Below are 20,894 nucleotides of genomic sequence, written 5' to 3' on the forward strand. Positions count from 1 at the left end.
GTGATTGAGAGATACTACTGATGACATGGATGAGCTTAAGAATGCACATGGATTTCCAGTTGTGAAACATGATATTAAAACATTTTAATTCTTTTTCCACAAATGAATTGCCAAATTCTGCATTTTAACTCCCATTACTAAAGCATTGTGAGCCCCACATACAGTGATGAACTACATTCTGAATATAGTAAATTACTATTCCAAATATGAATATTTAGAATTTCTGGGAAACTGTACAGTGGCCATTGTGTCCTTTGTCTGGAAATGTGGAAGACAGTTCAAGATCTCTCAATGTTTACTTTACTTTTACTAACCAAGATTTATTTAGACAAATAGTCTGTAAAACATTTTATAAAATACAAACATTTGAACGTAAGCTTTAGAACACTATAACACATGCTTACGGTTAATACATATTGATCTCTAAAATACAACCAATTTCTTCTCAACAGTGGTGCAAAATAGAAAAAACAGATTGTAATGCTGTGTTGGAAACTGGTCGTCTCTGAAGGGTAACCCCAAACTTCTTGCCTTCCTCCTCCTTTTTTTCTGAACTTATTTTTGTTGGCTTTAGGACTAACTGGTGCTAAAGTGCATGTGTTTTGCCCCTGAAAATGGTGACATTGCTGCATACCTTATTGGCAGATTTGATTTACTGGTAAGTCCCTTGTAAAGTGGTATAACATATCTCCAGAGCCTGAACGTCATAGGCTACTACTAGGCCTGCCACCCACAAAAGTGGCCTTTCAAACCTGTCTCCTGTCTGCTACTGCAGTGCCTGTGTGCAGTGACTACCACTTCACATTTGGCATTTAATATTACTTGCCAGGCCTTAAACTCCCCTTTTATTACATATGAAACCCCTAAAGTAAACCTTAGGTAGTTCTAAGGGCAGAGTGTCCCATAAATAAAATGTAGGACATGTACTGATATGTTTTGCATATCCTGGTAGTGAAAAACAGACTATTTCATTTTTCACTACTATGAGGCCTACCCCTCTTATAAGCTAGCATTGGGAATTCATTCATACACTTTTAAGCTGTAATTTCCAATCAGAGAGTAGTAGCTTTTCCATATTTCATATATTTGGAATGGTAATGACAAGTCCTCCTTACTTGTAAAGTTGGATATCACATTACTATTTTAGAAATGCCACTTTTAGAAAGTGGATGTTTCTCTGTGCTTATAACTGTGTGCTTTCACATCTGGGCTGGGTGACAGCTACACTTTGTGCATTCCCTCTATACAGCCACAAACATTGGAAGGTTAGGCACATTTGCTTTACAAAATATCAGTTGGTGGTTGACAAGACCCTATGAGCCATTTCAGACCATCCAAGATGGATCAGAAATCAATTACACAAAGTGGGTCATCGTGTTTGAAGTTTTGACCTCCTCAGATAAGTCTGTATTTACACTGACGTGCTCCACAACACACACTTTGCAACCAATATTCTCACTGTTACATCAATTGAATCCCTCCATGTAAGCGGTGGCAGCACTACTAGATGCAGTGAATGCATTGATTCCATTGAGTCGAACTGTATGTTTACAATTTTACAGTGAATCTGAGTGCCCCCCTGCTTCTTGCAGTGGATGGAGTTACTCTACACTGACCCATCTGCTTGTGTTCGAGTTAACAGACTCACCTGTATTAGACTGCCTATTCATAGAGGCACTAGGCAAGGATACCTACTCTCCCTGCTATTATTTGTGGTCACATTGGAACTGCTGGCGTGAATCCTTTGCCAGAGACATGAAGCTTCAAAGTTATATTTTACCCTGTGGCCCCAGGCATCTCGCTCTGTGCTGATGATATGGTATTATATGTTAAAGGCCCAACCACTCACTTAGCACCTATGAAATGCAAATCTAAACAACTCGAGTGATATTCGGTCTTGGGTATAAACTAGTCCAAAATTATTATTTTTCCTCTGACCCAAGACACTAAGGTTTGTGAAATGGAAGTCCCTGTGCAGTGGAGTAATGACTGTGTGAAATGTCTAGGGAGCAGGATCCATAAAGTCCTTGAGCTGGTGCTTCAATATGACTGAGCTGCATTGCAGCTTGAAGATCAGTTGAAGAGATGGTCCCTTCTCCCACTTTCCATGGCCGAAGGAATTGCTGCAATGAAAATGATGATTCTACCTAAGTTCCTGTACCTATTCATTATCATCCCTATTGTTCTGTCATAACACTTCTTCAGAAGGCTTAAAACGCTTTTAATAATATTGGCATGGGCAGGAAAGCAATCTAGAATATGCTGGGAAATGCTCACCTTACCATACACGCCTGGAGGGTTCGAAGCTCCTGACGTAGAATTGCATGTTTTGTTTGCGCAAGCCCATTTTGCTCATTACTGGGATCTCCCCCATGACTACATTCTGCATTTGGCGGTGGAACATGATTACACCTTCCTGATTCAGTTACGTGCTATCCTGCTGCATAGGTAAAACCACATTGACCGGACCAATTTAACACAATACACTTCACTATAAAGACTTGGCGCTTGCTTGGAGCATGGGCCAACAAAGTACCCCTGTACTCAACGGTACTTCCTTTAACATTCTACCTCATTACTCAAGAACCATGGGCACTGAATATCCTCTGTAAGACTAGCCTAAAGACTATAGAGGATTATGGAGGACCCTGTATCCTGGAGAGCCATGTATTGCCAAAGATGACATATCTCAAACACAGCGCCCTACCCCATTGCTGGAATTCACATATTTTCATCTCCAAGTGACGATACGGGCCCGGTTCCCTCCTTTCCCAGCTGAACCCTCCCACACTTTGTACGATCCACACACTATTGACACACAGTTGTGTGCAAAGGGCTCATTACCAGCTTATATTTCTCCGTGCAAAAGGATAGACTCATAGCTCATGTTCTAGCTCTAGAGAAATGGAATGTGGTATAAAATGGGTATTCTGTTGTACACAAACTGGTATGCTCACACTCAATTGCAAATTACATATAATACACTTTAAAAACCTGCATCAAATGTATTACACCCATGCTTGTGTTTGAGTTAACAGACTCACCTGTATTAGACTGCCTATTCATAGAGGCACTAGGCAAGGATACCTACTCTCCCTGCTATTATTTATGGTCACATTGGAACCGCTGGCGTGAATCCTTTGCCAGAGACATGAAGCTTCAAACTTACATTTTACCATGCGGCCCCAGGCATCTCGCTCTGTGCGGATGATATGGTAATATATGTTAAAGACCCAACCACTCACTTAGCACCTATAAAATGCAAATCTAAACAGCTCGAGTGATATTCGATCTTGGGTATAAACTAGTCCAAAATTATTATTTTTCCTCTGACCCAAGACACTAAGGTTTGTGAAATGGAAGTCCCTGTGCAGTGGAGTAATGACTGTGTGAAATGTCTATGGAGTAGGATCCATAAAGTCCTTGAGCTGGTTCTTCAATATGACTGAGCTGCGTTGCAGCTTGAGGATCAGTTGAAGAGATGGTCCCTTCTCCCACTTTCCATGGCCGAAGGAATTGCTGTAATGAAAATTATGATTCTACCTAAGTTCCTGTACCTATTCATTATCATCCCTATTGTTCTGTCATAACACTTCTTCAGAAGGCTTATCACCATGCGTGTGGGCTCATTTTCCTGCTGTGCGCTGACTTTTTAAAAAACCCATTGTTCATGACGAGCTCAGCTCGTCATGAGTGTATGGAGGTGTAACTCATGACGAGCTGAGCTCGTCATGAGCGCCGAAGGGGTTAAAACGCTTTCAATAATATTGGCATGGGCAGGAAAGCAATCTAAAATATGCTGGGAAATGCTCACCCTACCATACACGCCTGGAGGGTTCAAAGCTCCTGACGTAGAATTGCATATTTTGTTTGCGCAAGCCCATTTTGCTCATTACTGGGATCTCCCCCATGACTACATTCTGCACTTGGCGGTGGAACATGATTACACTTTCCTGATTCAGTTACGTGCTATCCTGCTGCATAGGTAAAACCACACTGACCGGACCAATTTAACACAATACACTTCACTATAAAGACTTGGCACTTGCTTGGAGCACGGGCCAACAAAGTGCCCCCGTACTCAACAGTACTTCCTTTAACATTCTACCTCATTACTCAAGAACCATGGGCACTGAATATCCTCTGTAAGACTGGCCTAAAGACTATGGAGGATTATGGAGGACCCTGTATCCTGGAGAGCCATTTATTGCCAAAGATGACATATCTCAAACACAGCGCCCTACCCCATTGCTGGAATTCACATATTATCATCTCCAAGCGACGATACGGGTCAGGTTTCCTCCATTCCCTGCTGAACCCCCCCCCCCCCCACACACTTTGTATGAACCACACACTATTGACAAACTCTGTGTGCAAAGGGCTTATTACCAGGTTATATTTCTCCATGCAAAAGGATAGACTCATAGCTCATGTTCTAGCTCTAGAGAAATGGAATGTGGTATAAAATGGGTATTCTGCTGTACACAAACTGGTATGCTCACACTCAATTGCAAAGTACATATAATACAGTTTAAAAACCTGCATCAAATGTATTACACCCATGCTAAGCTCTATAGATATGGCCTGTTGGAAGATGTTCATTGTTTCATTTGCAGAGTGCCTTTTGCTGACTTTACACACCTGGCATGGTACTGCCCTGAGTGTGGCCACTCTGGGCACAGGTGCCTTTTGCCTTCTTGGTTCTGATATTGGGGCCTGTGGCATGCCAGCTGCATATGTGTCTTCTTGGTTAAGATGAGACTTGCAACCAGCAATGTGCAGACTCACAAAGAAAGAAAACAAGTGTACCTTGTCCATTGTAAGACTGTGCTACAGCATTAACTATAGAGCTATAATTCAGGCAGATAAAGAATACTGAGATTATGCTGAACAACAATATTTTCAAATAAGTAGAGTGTGTGGATTACAAAAGACAACACATAACTTTGCATTCATGTCCATGAAATCTGGTAGTTCTTGTTATGCATGTTATTTTATGTTATATAGACTTATATTGCGCACAGATACTCCAAGGAGTGTGCCGTTGCGCACCTGAAAAGGAGTCTGAGTCAAAAGGCAGAGCTAGGAGAGAAAGGTTTTCAGCTTTTTCTTAAAAATCACTGAATATTTGATGCTGCGCAAAGCCAATGGCAGTGCATTCCATGCCAGCACTGCTATCCGGGCACAAGAGCTCCTGCCAAGCCTTTGGCGGTAAAACTGAGGAATCTGTGCCAAAAGTTGGGAGGAAGAACGCAGCTGTCTCGCCGGAATGTAGAAAGCGAACTTCTTCTGCAAGTAGATGGGTCCCAGACCATTGAGAGCTTTGTGGGCAATTGACTGAATTTTTTCTTTTTTTTGGGCCTTCACCGGGAGCCAGTGCAGAGATCGCAAATGAGAATGAACACTACACCTGCTGGAAAGACGCAGCAGGAGTCTGACAGCCGAGTGTTGTATCACCTGCAATTTATTGAAGAGGTGACCTGGGATGCCAGCATACAGAGCATTAACGTAACCTAGCCAGGAGAGAATCAGGGTGCGTACAACTGTTTCCTTTGCTGACTTTGGAAGGAGAGGGAGAAACTTCCTCAGACTTTTCAGCATGTTAAAATAGGTATCGGCCATCTTCTTGACCTGTAATGAAAAGGTCAAGTTCTCACTGAACCAACCCCCAGATTTTTGGCAGAGTCACCCTTAGAACTGGGAAAGGGGAAACCTAGGGGCCAACACTTCTCTCTGACGTTGCCAGGAAATGTGCCGTACAAGAGGATCTCAGATTTCACCTCATTGCACTTAAGCTGAGCCTGCTCAAGCCAGTGGAAGACAGAGGACAAACAGTGTTGGGTAGAGAACTGAGTCATCGTCTCATCCCCAAGAGAACAGGAGCTGGGTGTCATCAGCATAGGCCTTCATCTTAGCCCGTAATGCCTCTGCTAGATAAACCAACGGTGTGACATACATGTCAAAAAGAAGGGGACTAAGGAATGACCCCTACGGGACACCTGTGGCCAGAGACACAAGGTGGAAGCCAGACCTGCTGTAAGCGACCCTCCAAGAAGGACCTGATCCAACCCCAGACTGATCCGGAAACACCAATCTCCCTGAATGGCGCTCAAGAAGCAAGGTGTGTGGCATAGTATCGAATGCTGCCAAGAGGTCCAGACTCCAGCATAACCAGAGCTGCCCTCCCGCCGGCATCCAGATACTCACGGATCACCTCTGACACATCCAGTAAGGCCGATTTTGTGCTATACAAGGCTCAAAAGCAAGATTGAGCTGGGTGGAGCAAACCCGAGGCTTCAATGTACTCGGTAAGTTGATTTGTGACCACCTTTTCACAAACCTTAGCCATACTCTGCAAAAGTGAAATAGGACGGTAGTTTCTGGGAGTCAAAGGTCCATGGACGGCTTCTTAAGGAGAGAAAGAAGTTTTAGCCTGCTTCCAAGACACCGGGACTACAGCCTCCCGCAAAGACAGGTTAATGATCTTATTAACTTCCGGATTAATAGTGTCCGCGACGGTGGCCAAAAGTCTGGCTGCACGGGGATCAGTTGGAGAACACGATTTCAGAGCCTTAAGAATTTTAAGGGTACTGGGCAAATCAGCTGGCAGAAAAGATGACAGAGTAGAGAGTAGGGCCAATTTAAGGCCGAACAAATGGACAAGCCGTAGGCGCCAAGGCACAAGAGGAGAAGTCTGCTTGGATAGTGCAAATTTGGTCCAGAAAAATGTTGGCAAGGGTATTACACCAGGACTCTGAGACAGGGACAGAACGTGCCAAAGCACTGGGGGACATAAAACTTTGCACAATAGAAAAAATTACTTTTGAGTTGTTGTTAGCCTGGTCAATAAGTGATGTAAAGTATTGGCTTTTGGCTGCCGCAATAGCGGCAAAGTCGCATTTTTGTTTGGTTCTAAGTGTGTGTTTCACCGAGGGGCAATAGCAACTGGAGCGCCATGCCCTCTCCAGTACCTTGCACTCATGTTTCAGGACTTTGAGCTCAGGTAGGAACCAAGGTTTGGAAGGAGATTCCCTTGCTAACTTAGACTGGCATGGTGATGAAAGTGACGACACTGAGTCAGATATCCATTTAGTAATCAACACTATCTAGTGTTAACCAATGAAAATGTCTGCTTATTTCATTATTCATCATTGCATGTATATGGAAAGATCTGTTTAAATAAGGTTTCAACCATCTGCCTTATTGGAAATCTAAGGAGCTATAGTTATTAATTGAAAAGGTAGAGTGGAACAGAGTTGTGCATCAATTTATTAAAGTGTAGAAGTTGGCAAGGTCAAAGCAGAACTTTCATTTGTGTCAGACTTCGGGGACTTCAATTTTATGGCAAATCATGGAGGCCAATATTATGCATAACCTCTTTATTGCTAACTCACAGCAGCAACTTCAATAAAAATTTGAATTCTGTATATGTTTGTTGCGCATGACGAGTTTTCTTCAATTTTCAACTGACAAATTTAAATAATGCAGTATGTGTTTCAGCTGCCAGAGTTTATTGACAAAATATGTACTATTAGGGGTTTTAGCCTTTGAGCAGTTTAATAATCCAAAATAGGTGCGGAGTAAGGTATGGGCAGCTTTGGTTGGTGCATTTTAAAGGGTGGGTCTTAGCAAATGAGGTGGTAGCGAATCAACTGTCATTTTGCTGTGTGGCTTCCAGTCCGCATGGAGTGGTGAGGAGTTCCTAAGCCGGGCGCTTGCGAGCGTGTGTGGCATTCTAGCTCGCGATACTTGGTTTGAAATCAGCCGTAAAATATTTGAAGCTGGGTGCATGCGAGGTGGGCACAGCATACCGGCATAAGCATAATAAGCTTTGATTTCCGCTTGAACGAGACACATGTGAAAGCGTATATTCAGAAGGTCTTGCCAGGGGGCTTACCTAAGTCTCTTGAGGCCATTGGGGCATGCCTGTGCAGTGGAGATGGGAGGAGTCCAAGAGAAGATTTGAGAAGATTTGAACTAGGATGCTTACTGTGTAGACAGTGGCCATTTTAGGTTGGGATACTAGGGATTTGTACTAAGAGAATATATGTTCATGTTTTGGGCTAAAATAATTGGTTGATTTTCTAGGCAGTTTCCTCACACTGTGTGAGGCTGTTTTCACAGGAAATGCTGGGTTTTGGTGTTCTCTGAGGAAATATTAAGCTCTATCTGTAGAGTCTAACAGGTGAAGGAGCATATTAATGTTGCTTTTTGGGGAGGTGTCATTAGATTTGGATTGCTTGTAATTTAAGTAGGAGAATGGAGAGCGAAAAACCTTCCAGAATAATATTGATGAAAGGGTACAGGAGTGTGTGTCCGAAGCAGTTTCTTTTTTGGCAACCCAATTGAATAAACAGTTGGACAAATATTTGGAGGGATCAGTAATATGGTGGAAAAAGCAGAATGTGAGCAGTTTTGGCCTGTTGAGGAGGCAACTATTGAAGCTGGCAGGTCAAATAGAAGTCGTAAGTTGAATTGAATAAGAAAACATCTCCAGAAGGAGATGGGATTTAAGGTAAAAGGACATTACGGTCCAAAAGAAAGACAAAGGGCAACTCGATGGAGTTGTGTGAAAAGGCTATTAAGGCCAGCAAGATTGATCACAGGACGGTAGCCTGTGATGAACTTTCCAATCGAGGAGACATAGTGATCACATGTTCACTAGCTTTTGGAGATACTGAGTGTTGGACTTGGCTCTTTTAGCAAGTTCGCCCCTAAACTTTTTTTGCCTTTTCTGTGACCTGGTGTTGGTGGTTTTAGGCCTCTGGGTACTTTAGCACTATGGTCCAGTGTAAAGTGTGTGCACTCTCTTTGTACATTTAGTAAGGTTGGCCTGCCCTCCCATTGAAATGCATGGGGGATTCCCTGATAAAGTGTCAGTGGTAATTCCTGGTAGGAGGATGAGCAGCATAGTCAAATTTAGTATGTATGAAATTGGAAGAATAAATGCTGGGCAATGGTGTGTGCAGATATATGATGACTGGCTGAGAAATGTACAGAAGTTGGCATTTCTGTGTGCTATGTGTCTCCCTGCCTGATGTGAATTGCATGTCTGGCTTGTGATTGACCAGGGCTGGGAGAGTGTGTGTGGCTCCAGGGTGTGCCAGCACTAGGCTAAATGGGACGTCTGTGCTGGGAGTAGTGGGAGGAGTAATCCCCGGACTCTGAATAGGAATGTGCCCAGCCTGTACAATGCTGGCTCTGCCCTCTATGGTGTGTCTGATCACCTAGCCCCCACCTGACAAAGGGGAAGAGGAGCTTGCAAAATAAAGTGCTCCAAAACTCCCCTGAACCAGTTGCATCTGGTTCCCCAAACCCTACACAGCAGACAAAGGGAATGCTGAATATAAATATAGGGGCTGTGACCCCATGAAGTTGTTCTTGTTCTGGTGTGCTGTTCCTGACTGGGGGGTGGGGGTGTGTGCTGCTGCTGGGACCCAGGAGGAACCACCATGTGGGCCACCTCCCTGCTGGATGGCCCTGTGTGCTGGCCTCCCTGAGTCCAGCGGTGTCCCCTTAATCTTTCAGGACCTTCAGGACTTTTGGTGCATCTAGCACCTGGGAGTGCTTTTATTTTTATTCCCCCCAGAAGAAGAGAGGAGCGTGGTCTGCGCAGCGCTGAGCTGCAGCCCTTGGAGAGGGAATTCCCACTGTAGGAATTCCCCCATGATGCTGGAAATCGTGGGTGCAAACTCCGCATTCACCATGTTATTGTGGAGAGCGGGTGCCCACCCCGCTCTCATGTTATCTTAAATGCGGGTGTCCGCCCCGCTTCTGCATATTTTATTGTTGTGCAATGAAGGCCACGGCCCGGGCCGCTGAAGAAATCTTTACTGAGCCGTTGTGGGGCGCGACCCGGAAGTCAGGTGCGTCCACCTGACAATGGGCATGTCCCACAGCGTAGGGCGAAAAGAAGGAGCGGAAGTCTGGGCAGAGCGGCGCCAGTGGCTCCCGTGTGCAAGAGAGAGTCCCGCGGTAGCAGCCGCAATGAAGAGGAGGAGATCTGGCGAGGCTCTCGGGTGCAAGGGAGAACCCAGCAGTGTCGGCGGTGAAGAGGAGAGCAGAGTTTACCCGCCACGGAGGGAGTCAAGGAGACTGGAGCCCACAGAGGCGCGAGAGGATACGGAGACTCATCCGCTGCTGTCCAGCCTTCCCCCACCTGCCAGAAGGGGAGGCAGGCCCGCGGAAGCTCGTCGGTGACCAGAGGAGTTCCCCGTCAGCCCCGGTGAGTGAGGACTGGGCTGGGTACATGGCCAAAATCTGTTTTCCAAGCAGACCTGCCAGAGGGTGGGCCGCTCCAACGAGGGGGCATATTCGTGTTAGAGGGCCCAGATGGGCCCATGCCTTCCAGGTTGGCTATGTTTTTACAGTTTCCCCACTCACCAGTGGGCAACTGCAACGATGCGGGCATTTCTTGCTGAGAGCCCCTGACGGGAGGGGCGCATCAGGGCACATTGTAGTTGCCTGCCCTCCGTGGCCACTGGGAGGGCCCAATAAGCGCCTGTATGGCGTTCCCAGGTGCCCCACCTGCTAGAGGGCAGCTGCAACGATGGGGGAATTTTTGATAGAGCCCCAGTGGGGCCCGAGGGCACAGTCGTGCCAGGGCCCATTTACATTGTTCTCAGCTGAGCCGCACCAGCACAGGCAGCTGCAACGTTTTTGCACATTGGTTCACAGGGCACAGTGCTTCCAGGCCTTCTTTGCATCACAGCTGCATGGCAATTAGCGTCAGCTACAACGTTTAGGCCATTAGTTCTTTGGGGGCATTTTTAGTGAGATGTATTCTGCTGCATTGGCAGCCGCCCTGACATTTGGGACATAGGGCATTTGAGCCCTCGGAGAAGGCCAGTTGGCCAGGGGGACTGTGAGGTTGTTAGAGCGCCAGACCCTAATGTGATTGATGTGGTGCTAAGAAATGTGTTTCATGTACTATGAACCATGATTTATGCCTCTAATGTGGTTTATGTTTATGAGTTTATTTGCATACGGTGGTTTATGTTTGTGAGGTTATCCTCTACTGTGAGTTATGCCCCTAATGTGAGTTATACTTAGGAGGTTATGGTCTATTATGAGGTTGCCGCATAATGTATTTTACGCCTGAGGTGATACTGTGCGTAATATGGTTTGTGTTACAGGATGATGCTGAGTACAGTGTTTGCCAGTAAGTACTGGTTGTGTTCTACGCTTATTATAAGTTCTACATTTACTATCTTTACTAAATGATTTTTCAGACAGTGACAGGTGTATATTATCCCCTGTAAATATTGCCTAGTGCCAGGTGGCACAGTGTATATTGTGTGATCACTATTCTAATGTGTTTTATGATAATACAAAGGCTATTTTTGATATAACCTTGTGTGGAGTTCCTTTTGTGGTGTGCCTAGTGTGTTGTTGCTGCGAGTCTGTTGACAAACGCTTTACACATTGCCTCTAGGATAAGCCTGACTGCTCGTGCCAAGCTACTAAGGGGGTGAGTAGGGGTTATCTTTGGCTTGTAACTCCCTTGCCCTGACTAGAGTGGTGATCCTCTGTCTGGCTTTGGCACAAGCCTTAGCCAACCAGAGATCCCATTTCTAACACTGATGTAGAAGAGATAGAAGTAAAGTAAGGTAAAAGAGAGAATGAGAGTAAAGATCAGGTTGATCAGGTGAAGGATCCCTGGGGGAATTTTATGTTTGGCCCACATTCCATTCAGCACCCTCTTCCACCTCAGTGGGTTCCAGCACGGCATGTGGCGGAGTACATGGAATACTGTATTAGGCGTGCACTGTCAAAGGCCATCTTTGGCCAATAAGGTGGCTTTGAAGCCTGAGCTATACACTAAAACTGTCACGTCCCTGAATAAGTCAGGAGGAGATTTTGGAAAGGTTCTCGATAAGGGCTTAAAATTATGTCAGGATTGTTTATTAGATGTCTTTGGGCCTATGACAAAGATCTTTGATATCTGTGAGGAAGCTTATTTACAGGAGACTTCAGTGGATGTTTCTGTAGCTGTGGCAATGGGTGCAGCGAGTTGTGTATTTGTTGGGAAACACAAATGCAACTTTGTGCACAGAGGGCAAGAAGAGTCTTCTTATGAAAATCGCTTTGAAGTTGGCTGAGCTCGCTAATAAGGAATCGGCTCAGGAGGTAAAGGGAGAGGAGTTCATAAAGGAGATGGCGAAGTATGCATGGGCCTAAAGTTCAATTTAGAAAGTGCAGAAGAATATAAGGAAGAATTTTGCTGGGCTGGGAGAATGTAGGACCGAAACCCTGGCCCTGGATTTGGAATCACATGGATGTCTTTTTTACATAGTTTCAGGCCATACGGATATCAAGGATCTGGCTTCTACCCCAGAGCCAAAGGGGAAGAGGATAAAGCAAGGAGATAGTAGGACAAGGGGTCAACAATGTATGTTGTGTAAGAGGCCCTTTGTGTATCCCTGTAAAACTATGTGACAGACTCACCCATATTTTAGGCAATTGAAAAGATATTCCAGCAGATCCATGGGTGTTGCAAACAGTACAAGGGTACCGGATAGATTTTGTAGATGTACCAGTGCAGAACGGTTGGCCAAGGCCACTACATTTTTCAAGGAACGAACACAGAATGGTGGATCAAGAAGTACAAGAACTAGAGAAAAAAGGTGAATAGAAAATTTGAGCCTGGGGTTTATAAGCAATATACTTGTAGTGGAGAAAGTGGACAAGGAATAAGGTCTGTAATAAATTAGAAGGAGTTGAACGCATGGGTTTGATACAATCTTTTCAAGATGGAATGAATTCATATGTTGAGAAATCTGTTAAGAAAGGGAGATTGGTTAACAAGATTGTGTTTAAAGGACGCGTACTTGACGGTTCTAGTTTGCAAAGAACAAACAGACTTTCTCAGGTTACATTGGCAAGGGGTAATGTGGAAGTTCAAAAGCTTCCCATTTGGATAGATGCAAGCTCACTGGTGTTTTACAAAGGTGATGAGACCAATTGTGACTTGCTTGTGAAGAAGCTGCGTCAGATTAATCATGTGTTTAGATGACATTTTAATAATGGCAGAGAGCCAGAGATTAGCTCAGGAGCACAAGTCGTTGGTGGTGCAAAAGATAGAGGATCTTGGGATGTGTAACGAACAGGAAGAATTCATATCTGGAACCAGCTCAGGATTCAGAGATGGTGTTTTTAGGATTTCAGATTTGGACGTTGGAATGTATGTTGAGGTTACCCATGGAGAATGTGAGGAAGATCTGCAGGGAGTTAAAGAGGTTGTTAGCAAGCGATTAAGTGACCTTACATCAGATCTTGAGGATACTGGGTTTGCTATCAGGGTCAATTCAGGCAGTATTTCCAGCCCTGTTGCATTATCAAGCTTTGCAGAAGTTGAAGGCCATGTTTCTTAGGAAAGGGGTGCGGTATTCCCAGGAGGTACAGGTGGATGCAGAGACAATGGGGAAGTTGGAATAGTGCTTAGCAAACTTAGAAGCAAGGAATGGAAGAGCCATTTTGGGTGACATTCTGGATATTGTGAAAAAATCAGATGCCAGCCTTCAAGGTTAAGGAGCGAGGTGCGGTTCCCTGACAACAGGGGGGAAAGTGGACAATGCAAAAGAAGGAGATTCATATCCTCTTGGGAGAGGATGTAGCCTTACGGCTAGAGCCTTTGACCTCGAAACCGGGGAACCAGGTTCGAGTCTTGGCAACAACGCTCAAAAGCCTGTGATTCTGGGCAAATCAATTAATCTTCCTGTGCCTAACAAAAATGAATGAGTGTTTCTGTAACAAAACTGGTGCTATGTGAAGCGCTCTGATACCCGATGTCTTGAGTCTAGTTTGCTCTCTATGAATCTAAAGTTGTTGACAGGCTCTTTTGCAGTGAAGAGTTTTGTCAGGCACCAGGTAAAGTTTTGTGTCTATTTAGGATGGGCGATGTTTCTGCTGTGAGTATTTCAACAAGCTGGGAGGACCACGGTCAAAGTTCTTAGCGGATATAGCGAAGGAGTTTTGGGACTTTTGTTTAAGCAGAAGGCATTTAGGAGTACTAAAGTTAGGATTCCTAACTTTACTACTCCTAAACAGAGAAAAATCCTAACTTTACAATTCTCGGTATTCACAGAAGGCTTTTAGGAGTATTAAAAGTTAGGAATCCTAACTTTAGTACTCATAAATGCCTTTTGTGAATACCGAAAGTCGTAAAGTTAGGATTTTGTCTCAGATTACTTTTGTGAATCTGGCCCAGGAGTCGTAAGTGATTTCTGTGAATATCAAAAATTGTAAGTGCCTTCTGTGAATACCAGAAGTAGTAAGTTTAAGATTTTGTCTCAGATTGGGTCTGTGAATCTACCCCACTGAGTTTAGGATATGCCCTGTGCAAAAGACTGCATTCTGTTTGGTTTAGCAGGTTATGTTGCTCCAATAATAAATTCTAAATCACATATTGGATGTAGATGACAGAGAACTTGCTTCTTAGTTCACTAATGGCATTGTCATCAGGACGGGTGGTCAGTCTTGAATGCAATTACTTTCAATGAATGGCTGACATTGCATGAATATATCTTATGTATATCAAGGAAAAATGTTTCAGCAAGTAAAAGATGTAATTTCATTTTAGCTTTTAATCATTGTTACATGTGTGTTGCATGAGATACATGCCATAGGTTTCCATGGCTCGATTTCTGCATCTCGATGGGATCTTGATCCAAGCTAGACCCTTAGCTTGCTTTCCCTGTTAATGTGTCGGTTCACCCACCTCTAATGCATAATAATGTTTTTTCCACAACTATGTCTCGGCAGAAATTGACACAGCTTAATAACAGCTTGATAAATGCGAGCTTTGTGGTTATTCATATAACCCCAGAAATAGTGCAGCGGCACAGAAAAGAGCCAACAGAAATGGGAGAAAAGAAAGTAACATGCACAGGAACCAATGAGAAGCCAGGAAAAAGAGGATTTAAACCCCTTTTAAGTTTATATTGAAAATAATAGATTTCACACCTAAACCTAAAAACCCGATCTGCACACGTTACTTGCAGTCTGCATGAATACCACCAGTAAGTCTTAACTTTAAAACAATCTAATAATTATGAAGACAAACTGGCGTTTTACCTTCAAAATTAGGCTCCTTTGTACCTCTCCTTTATCTCCCTGTACTCCTGTTCATGCCACTCACTCATGTTAATAATCCGGGACTGGCTGGCCCTGCAGTCAAAAGTCCCAGACGAGGGCTTGGCAGAAGGCACAGCTTCAGGATGTTCTTATGAGGCACACGAGGTTGTGAGCAGCACAGGTCAGTGCCAGGGCCTCAGCTTCGGTATGCCTGTGACAATACTAGCACCGGCTCTACTGACAGTCCACCACATGGTGGTGCTTTGTTTTTAGTATTGAAATGAGCACTACAACTGTGTTTATCGAGTCCAGGTACATTGAAAATAAATAATGATAGTCTCTTATGCCATTTTTATAGCAGTGTGTGGCCTGAAATATTCAGAATTGTCACACTTGTAGGAGTGTGATAGTTAGGCGTTCTGCTAGTACTGCCACTGGCAGGGTATGGATTGTGCCGGTTGCAGTGGCTTTCCGTGAAAGGGCCCTTTCACTTACTTTTGTACAAATGGAGCACTGGTATGCCATGAGCAGACAGGTGAGGTGCGGAATGAATCGGACGTTGTTCACGCTCAGTAGACGTCCGAGAAGCAGTCCATGTGTAAGAAGCATACCCCACCATCTAGCGCGAGTAGGTAACACAGGTGATGATAGATTCCTGTTCTATTTTAGTACTGCAGGACAAAAACCAGAAATGTTGTCCTCATTGTCGTCAATACCAGGGGTCAAGGATTAAGGCATAGGCCTGGAAGCTGAAGATCAGGTGTTGCCCCTGTGACCAATGGTGCCCATTAAATTACATCCATTTAATGTAATGTGCAGTCGCAAATGAAAATTCAAATATAAAAAGTTGGTTGTGGCCTACAGAACATATCTATATATTAAAGAAACTGGGTTTATCTTTCACCAATTCAGCAAAAAATGTAATTTCAGAAGCAACAAATGAATCATTTCTTTCCATCCCTGTAAGGTAGGAGCTAGTTCTCCTTGTCAGTGATGGTGCACACAATAGCCCTACGTGAGGCTGCTGTAGTCAGACTCCTGGACTCCTAGACTAATTCAAAAGGCTGCACTCCTATGATGGTCCTCTGATTAGCAAAACACACAAGATGATGGACGGAATGTTGCACAATGACAAAACATTCACCCCCAGTCACAGATCTGGGTTTAATCCATCGTTATTTTGCTCACCATGCCACCCCAGTTCAGACATGGCCATATGCAAATCAGCCTTGACCATGTGCCTCATGGGAACAGTCCAGCCCGAACTGCCAAGCTCTGATTAGGACAGCGTCTCAAACCTCGAGTCCATGCCAGATGCCAGTGTCTAAGTGTAGATAGCCTCTCTGGCCGACATTTCACTAATATCCAACCACACATCAGAGTGCTTTCACGATTTGACAGTGTTTTGAAAACATCTCAAAGCCCACAATCTGTGCAAGCTCCAGTGCGTTCACAGACCCCCTTCTGATTATTTGGTGCAAGGTGATATTTTCACAAAAAATTGAATAACAGTATAAGAATATGGATCCTACCTTCATTGGTGCAAAAACAGCAGTATCGCGATCAAACATCAGGGTGAAATAACTCAAGCTGCTCAGAGAAGCTTGCCAAGGCATGTACTCGGTTTCCTTTACAAGAAATTTAGTGGTGTCCAGAGCCGAAGTTGTATTAATATGTTTAGCTCTAAGGAAAAACAAATAAACATCGTTCTTTAAAATACATACGGATACAATTGTACCCATAAATAGGAAGTAAATTCTTAATATGCTATTTGATCTGAATTACCTTTGGAGTCCTACTTTCCAACCATGTTTGGCCTTTAAAATAATACGTCTCAAATCCCTTAATTATTAAACACATGAATCTCTACAATACATATACATATAGTTTCGTTTGTTTCTACAATTTCCCTTGCAATAACTCGTTGAGTAAGGTGTTCAACAGATGGGGCTGAATGCTCTCCTCATCTTGGTAAAGAACAGGTCATGGTTTCTAATGCCACCAATTGTGACTCAGCCTTTCATCCTCCACACGGTCGGTAAATTGAGAAGCATTGCATTGGTTAATGGTGACACTTCATAGTTAAAGCGCTTAGACGTGCTGAAATGTGGTGTAAAGAGCTACAAAAATATTAGTTTAAAAACGAATTACCAAGGTCGGACCAAATATATTTGCATTTTGAATCGTTTCACTTTTTTGTTTACCTCTCACGGTGGAAGTGCAGAATATATTGTTTTATTTATTTATGTTTTACTTCAGTTCATTGCATACCACATAACCTTTTAAAGCAACACCCTCAAAATATTTATCCCAGAATTTACATATTACAATAAAATGTTTTGTCATCTGAATCCATTGAACCATTACACACATTCGATAAATTAAGTCATCAATATCACTTAACATGATTCATAAGCCCATTGCAGACCTTTGTAGAGAGTTTCACGCGGTCCTATGTTAATCTCCTGTCAGGGTGCTGCAAAGCAGCTGTAGTTTGATATGTTTTACCTCAGTCAATACAATAGTCACACTCATCCACTGAGAGACTGGTGTGTTGGCTTCTACCATGTCTCACACATGCAAGGCAGCAGTTGTGCCCATGTGTCCATGTAAGGATGGTTTGTAAGGTGTGTATGCTTACTGTAAGCCAAGCTGACATCTGTCTTTGGATACTAACAGGATTTTAGAGTTCAGGGAAGGGTAGCGTTAAGGGGTAGTAAGGGTTTTTGGGGTCAGTGAAGGGTAGAATTAATTATAGTAAGGGGTTATTAGGCTTCAGGGCCAGGTGAGGGTACCAACGGCTCCTTAGAGTTCAGAGAATGGGGAAGAGTTAAGAGGTATTAATGGTTCTGGGATTGGCTGCATTAGGGGATTATTATACGTTTTAGGATAGTACAGGCGTTTTAGGGTTTAGGGAAAGATGTCATTAAGGGGTGGTTAGGGGGTTTTAAGGTTCAGGGATGGTTATGTAAACGTTAGTAAGATGTTTTCAAGATACATTAGTGTTAACGGGAAGTGAAGCATTTGAAGGCTTCAGCGAATGGTACCAATAAGGGGAGGTAAGAGATTGTTTTGGTTCAGGGGAGGGTGGTGTTAAGGGATGGCAAGGGGCTTTTATGGTTCCGATAAGGGTAGCATTGGGGGTAGTTGAAGGTATGTAGATTTCGGGATAGGTAGTGCTTAAGGGTAGTAAAGAGTTTCAAGGGTTTATGGAAGAGTACCATTAAAGGACAGTGAGAAGTTTTACAATTAGGGGAAGGGTGCAAAAAAAGGGAAGTAAGCATTTTTAAGTACAGGGAAGAGTAAGATTAGGGGGTTGTGGGGGGATTTTAGGGTTCAGGGAAGGGTAACATTAGGAATTGGTAGGAGGTTATTAGGGTCCAGGGAAGAGTAACATTAAGGGTTTGTAAGTGTTTACAGGGTTCAGGCATTGGTAGCATTAAGAGATAGCTATGACTTTTAGGGTTCCAGGGGAGGGTAGCATTAAGGGGTACTAAGGAGTTCTTAGGGTCTAGGGAAGGGTAGTATTAACAGATATTTTGGGGTTAATGGTTCAGGTATGAGACACATTAGGAGTGCTATGGGAATGAAAGGGTACAGTTGGATAAGTTAAAGAATACATATAATACAAATATTTCAACTCAGAGTTGATGTTGCTGATAATATTAAATCCAACCTGTCCTGGAGCTAATGCTCAATCACCTGGAGCTAATTAATACTCCTCATTGGGCATAGTGCATACAAGTACCAAGATACTCTGCATGAGAGGGACAGTCTCTCGCCCATGAATTGATTGCATAGTAAATTCACAGGAAACAAGATTCCCAGAGTTGGAGGGGTATCTATAAATTATAGCTATGTACATATACATACATTTACATACATGAATAAATACACACATTCAAAAGGTGCCCAGATTAGATTGCCCAACAGCATGATAAAAGAGTGGATTTATTAGATTATGTTTCCCTTTCAACGAATGACTGCATGACTGATTGGTTAGGAAAGAAGAGATCCAGGAGATCCTCGGAGTCTAGCAGGAATAGGATCTGCATGTTAAAAGTTGGACTTGTGGTTGTTAGAGGTATGCAGCTAGGGCTGGGCGCAGTTTGCGAAGTAGCAATTCGCGAAGCTACGCGAAGGGCCCTTCTCACTACGCGAGGTACACGTAGCACTACGCGAACTGCGTAGCACTACGTGAACTGCGTAGTAGCATGTTCACACTGTGCAAGATGCCGTTTTCAATAATTGCACAGTGCGGACAAGCACCGGGCACTGTGCAATCAATGAAAATGGCATCATGCACAGTGCGAACTGTAGTTTTCTGCCGCTCGAGGAGATTTTTACTCGAGCGGCAGCTTTCTCATCACGAGCAGTCGCGAGCATACACGACCACTCGCAATGAGAAACCAGACCTCCCCGCGTTGAGAATCTCGCAGGGAGGTTTATTTTTCACGCTCGCGATTGGCAACTTGATGTTGCTGATCGCGAACGAAGAAAAAGTCTCACCAGGATGTCATTTTGCTTGCTCGCGGTCGCCAACTTGACGTTGAGGACCACGAGCAAGCAAAAAATGACCGCTGCACTACGCTACGCGTGTTTACACTGTGCTACGTGCAGTTCACGTAGTGCGAAGTTGGGCAAACTTTGTAAACTACGTGAGCGTAGCTTAGTGCTTCGCCCAAGCCTAGTATGCACCCAGTCCAAGCAGGAACCACATTCCTAGTCATCGTAATTCACAAAAACACCCTAAATTGCATATCCTGTGGCAGCTTAGAACAGAGCAGTCAAGCCTAACTTAAGAGGCAACTTGTAAAGTATTTGTGCAACACTTCAAACAGTAAAACTATGAACCACCACACAAAAAAATACCACATTTAGTTAGGAAAATAAAGCTTAATGTAATTTATTTATTTATTTATTTAACATGTTTTATATAGCGCTAGCTGGACCCGGGGGTATCAGAGCGCTTTACAGGGGTAATTTGTTGCAATACAGTAAAAAAATGAGGTTGTATTCAGAAATCAATACAAATGGAAGACATCCTGTAAACTATTGCATAGTCTAAACGAAAACAAAGGCGGGAGTAGGGAATGGGGATGGGGGAGGCAGGGAGTGGGATAATAAGGGGAACATAATACAGCAATACTTAGATAGGATTAATTGAATGTAACAGGATAACAGTGAGATAGAAATCAATACCCAACAGAAAGGTCCAAACAATTCTAGAATTAACATCGTCAAAATATATGAGTAGAGAGGGATTACCCGCTAGTTCTGGGATATTTATCCTGGTATGGGAGGGAAAAAATGGAGCGGAGGGGGAAGGGTTGTTGAAAGGTAGTGAGCTAGGATGAACAGGGGGGTGAGATTTCGATCATAACAGGTGGGAAGGGGTGGGTCATATAGGGAGGACATGAGGGAGAAGTTATCAGGGAGAAGGACGGTGCGAGGGGGGTAAAGCAATAGGGGTCTGAGTGGGATGAGCGCTCATAAGTGGATTTAAGGGCCCCAATACTTGTTCAGCAGGAGAATTTTGAGGTCTTTTTTGAAGCTGTCGTAGGAGGGGTTGCAACGAAGATCTTTTGGGGGGGAGTTCCAGATGATAGGAGCATTTCCGTGGAAGGAGCGGGATTGTGTGGTTTTCCTGTTTAATAGAGGAGTTACAAGAGCGAGGGTGTTGGTGCTTCTCAGTGATCTAGAGTTGCCGGCTATGTGAAGTTTGTCAGTGAGGCACTGCGAGGAGCGTTGATGAAGGGCTTTGCGCGTAATGCACGCTGTCTTGTATGAGGTTCTTCTTTCAATGGGCAGATACTTGA

The 20,894-nt window shown here is 43.9% G+C and overlaps 1 protein-coding gene across 2 annotated transcripts in view; it reads right to left on the reverse strand.

Moving 5' to 3' along the window:
* The window catches only part of LOC147733566 (aminopeptidase Ey-like), a 259,251-nt gene that overhangs the window by 58,625 nt on the left and 179,732 nt on the right, over positions 1-20,894 (reverse strand). For both annotated transcript variants that reach the window (XM_086958152.1, XM_086958153.1), the window contains exon 14: positions 16,608-16,758. In XM_086958152.1, coding sequence (XP_086814278.1) covers positions 16,608-16,758 — 151 coding nt within the window. The remainder of the gene's footprint in view (positions 1-16,607; positions 16,759-20,894) is intronic.

This window comes from Lissotriton vulgaris, chromosome 2_1 (genome assembly GCF_964263255.1).
Source record: "Lissotriton vulgaris chromosome 2_1, aLisVul1.2, whole genome shotgun sequence".
Classification (NCBI taxonomy): Eukaryota; Metazoa; Chordata; class Amphibia; order Caudata; family Salamandridae; genus Lissotriton; species Lissotriton vulgaris.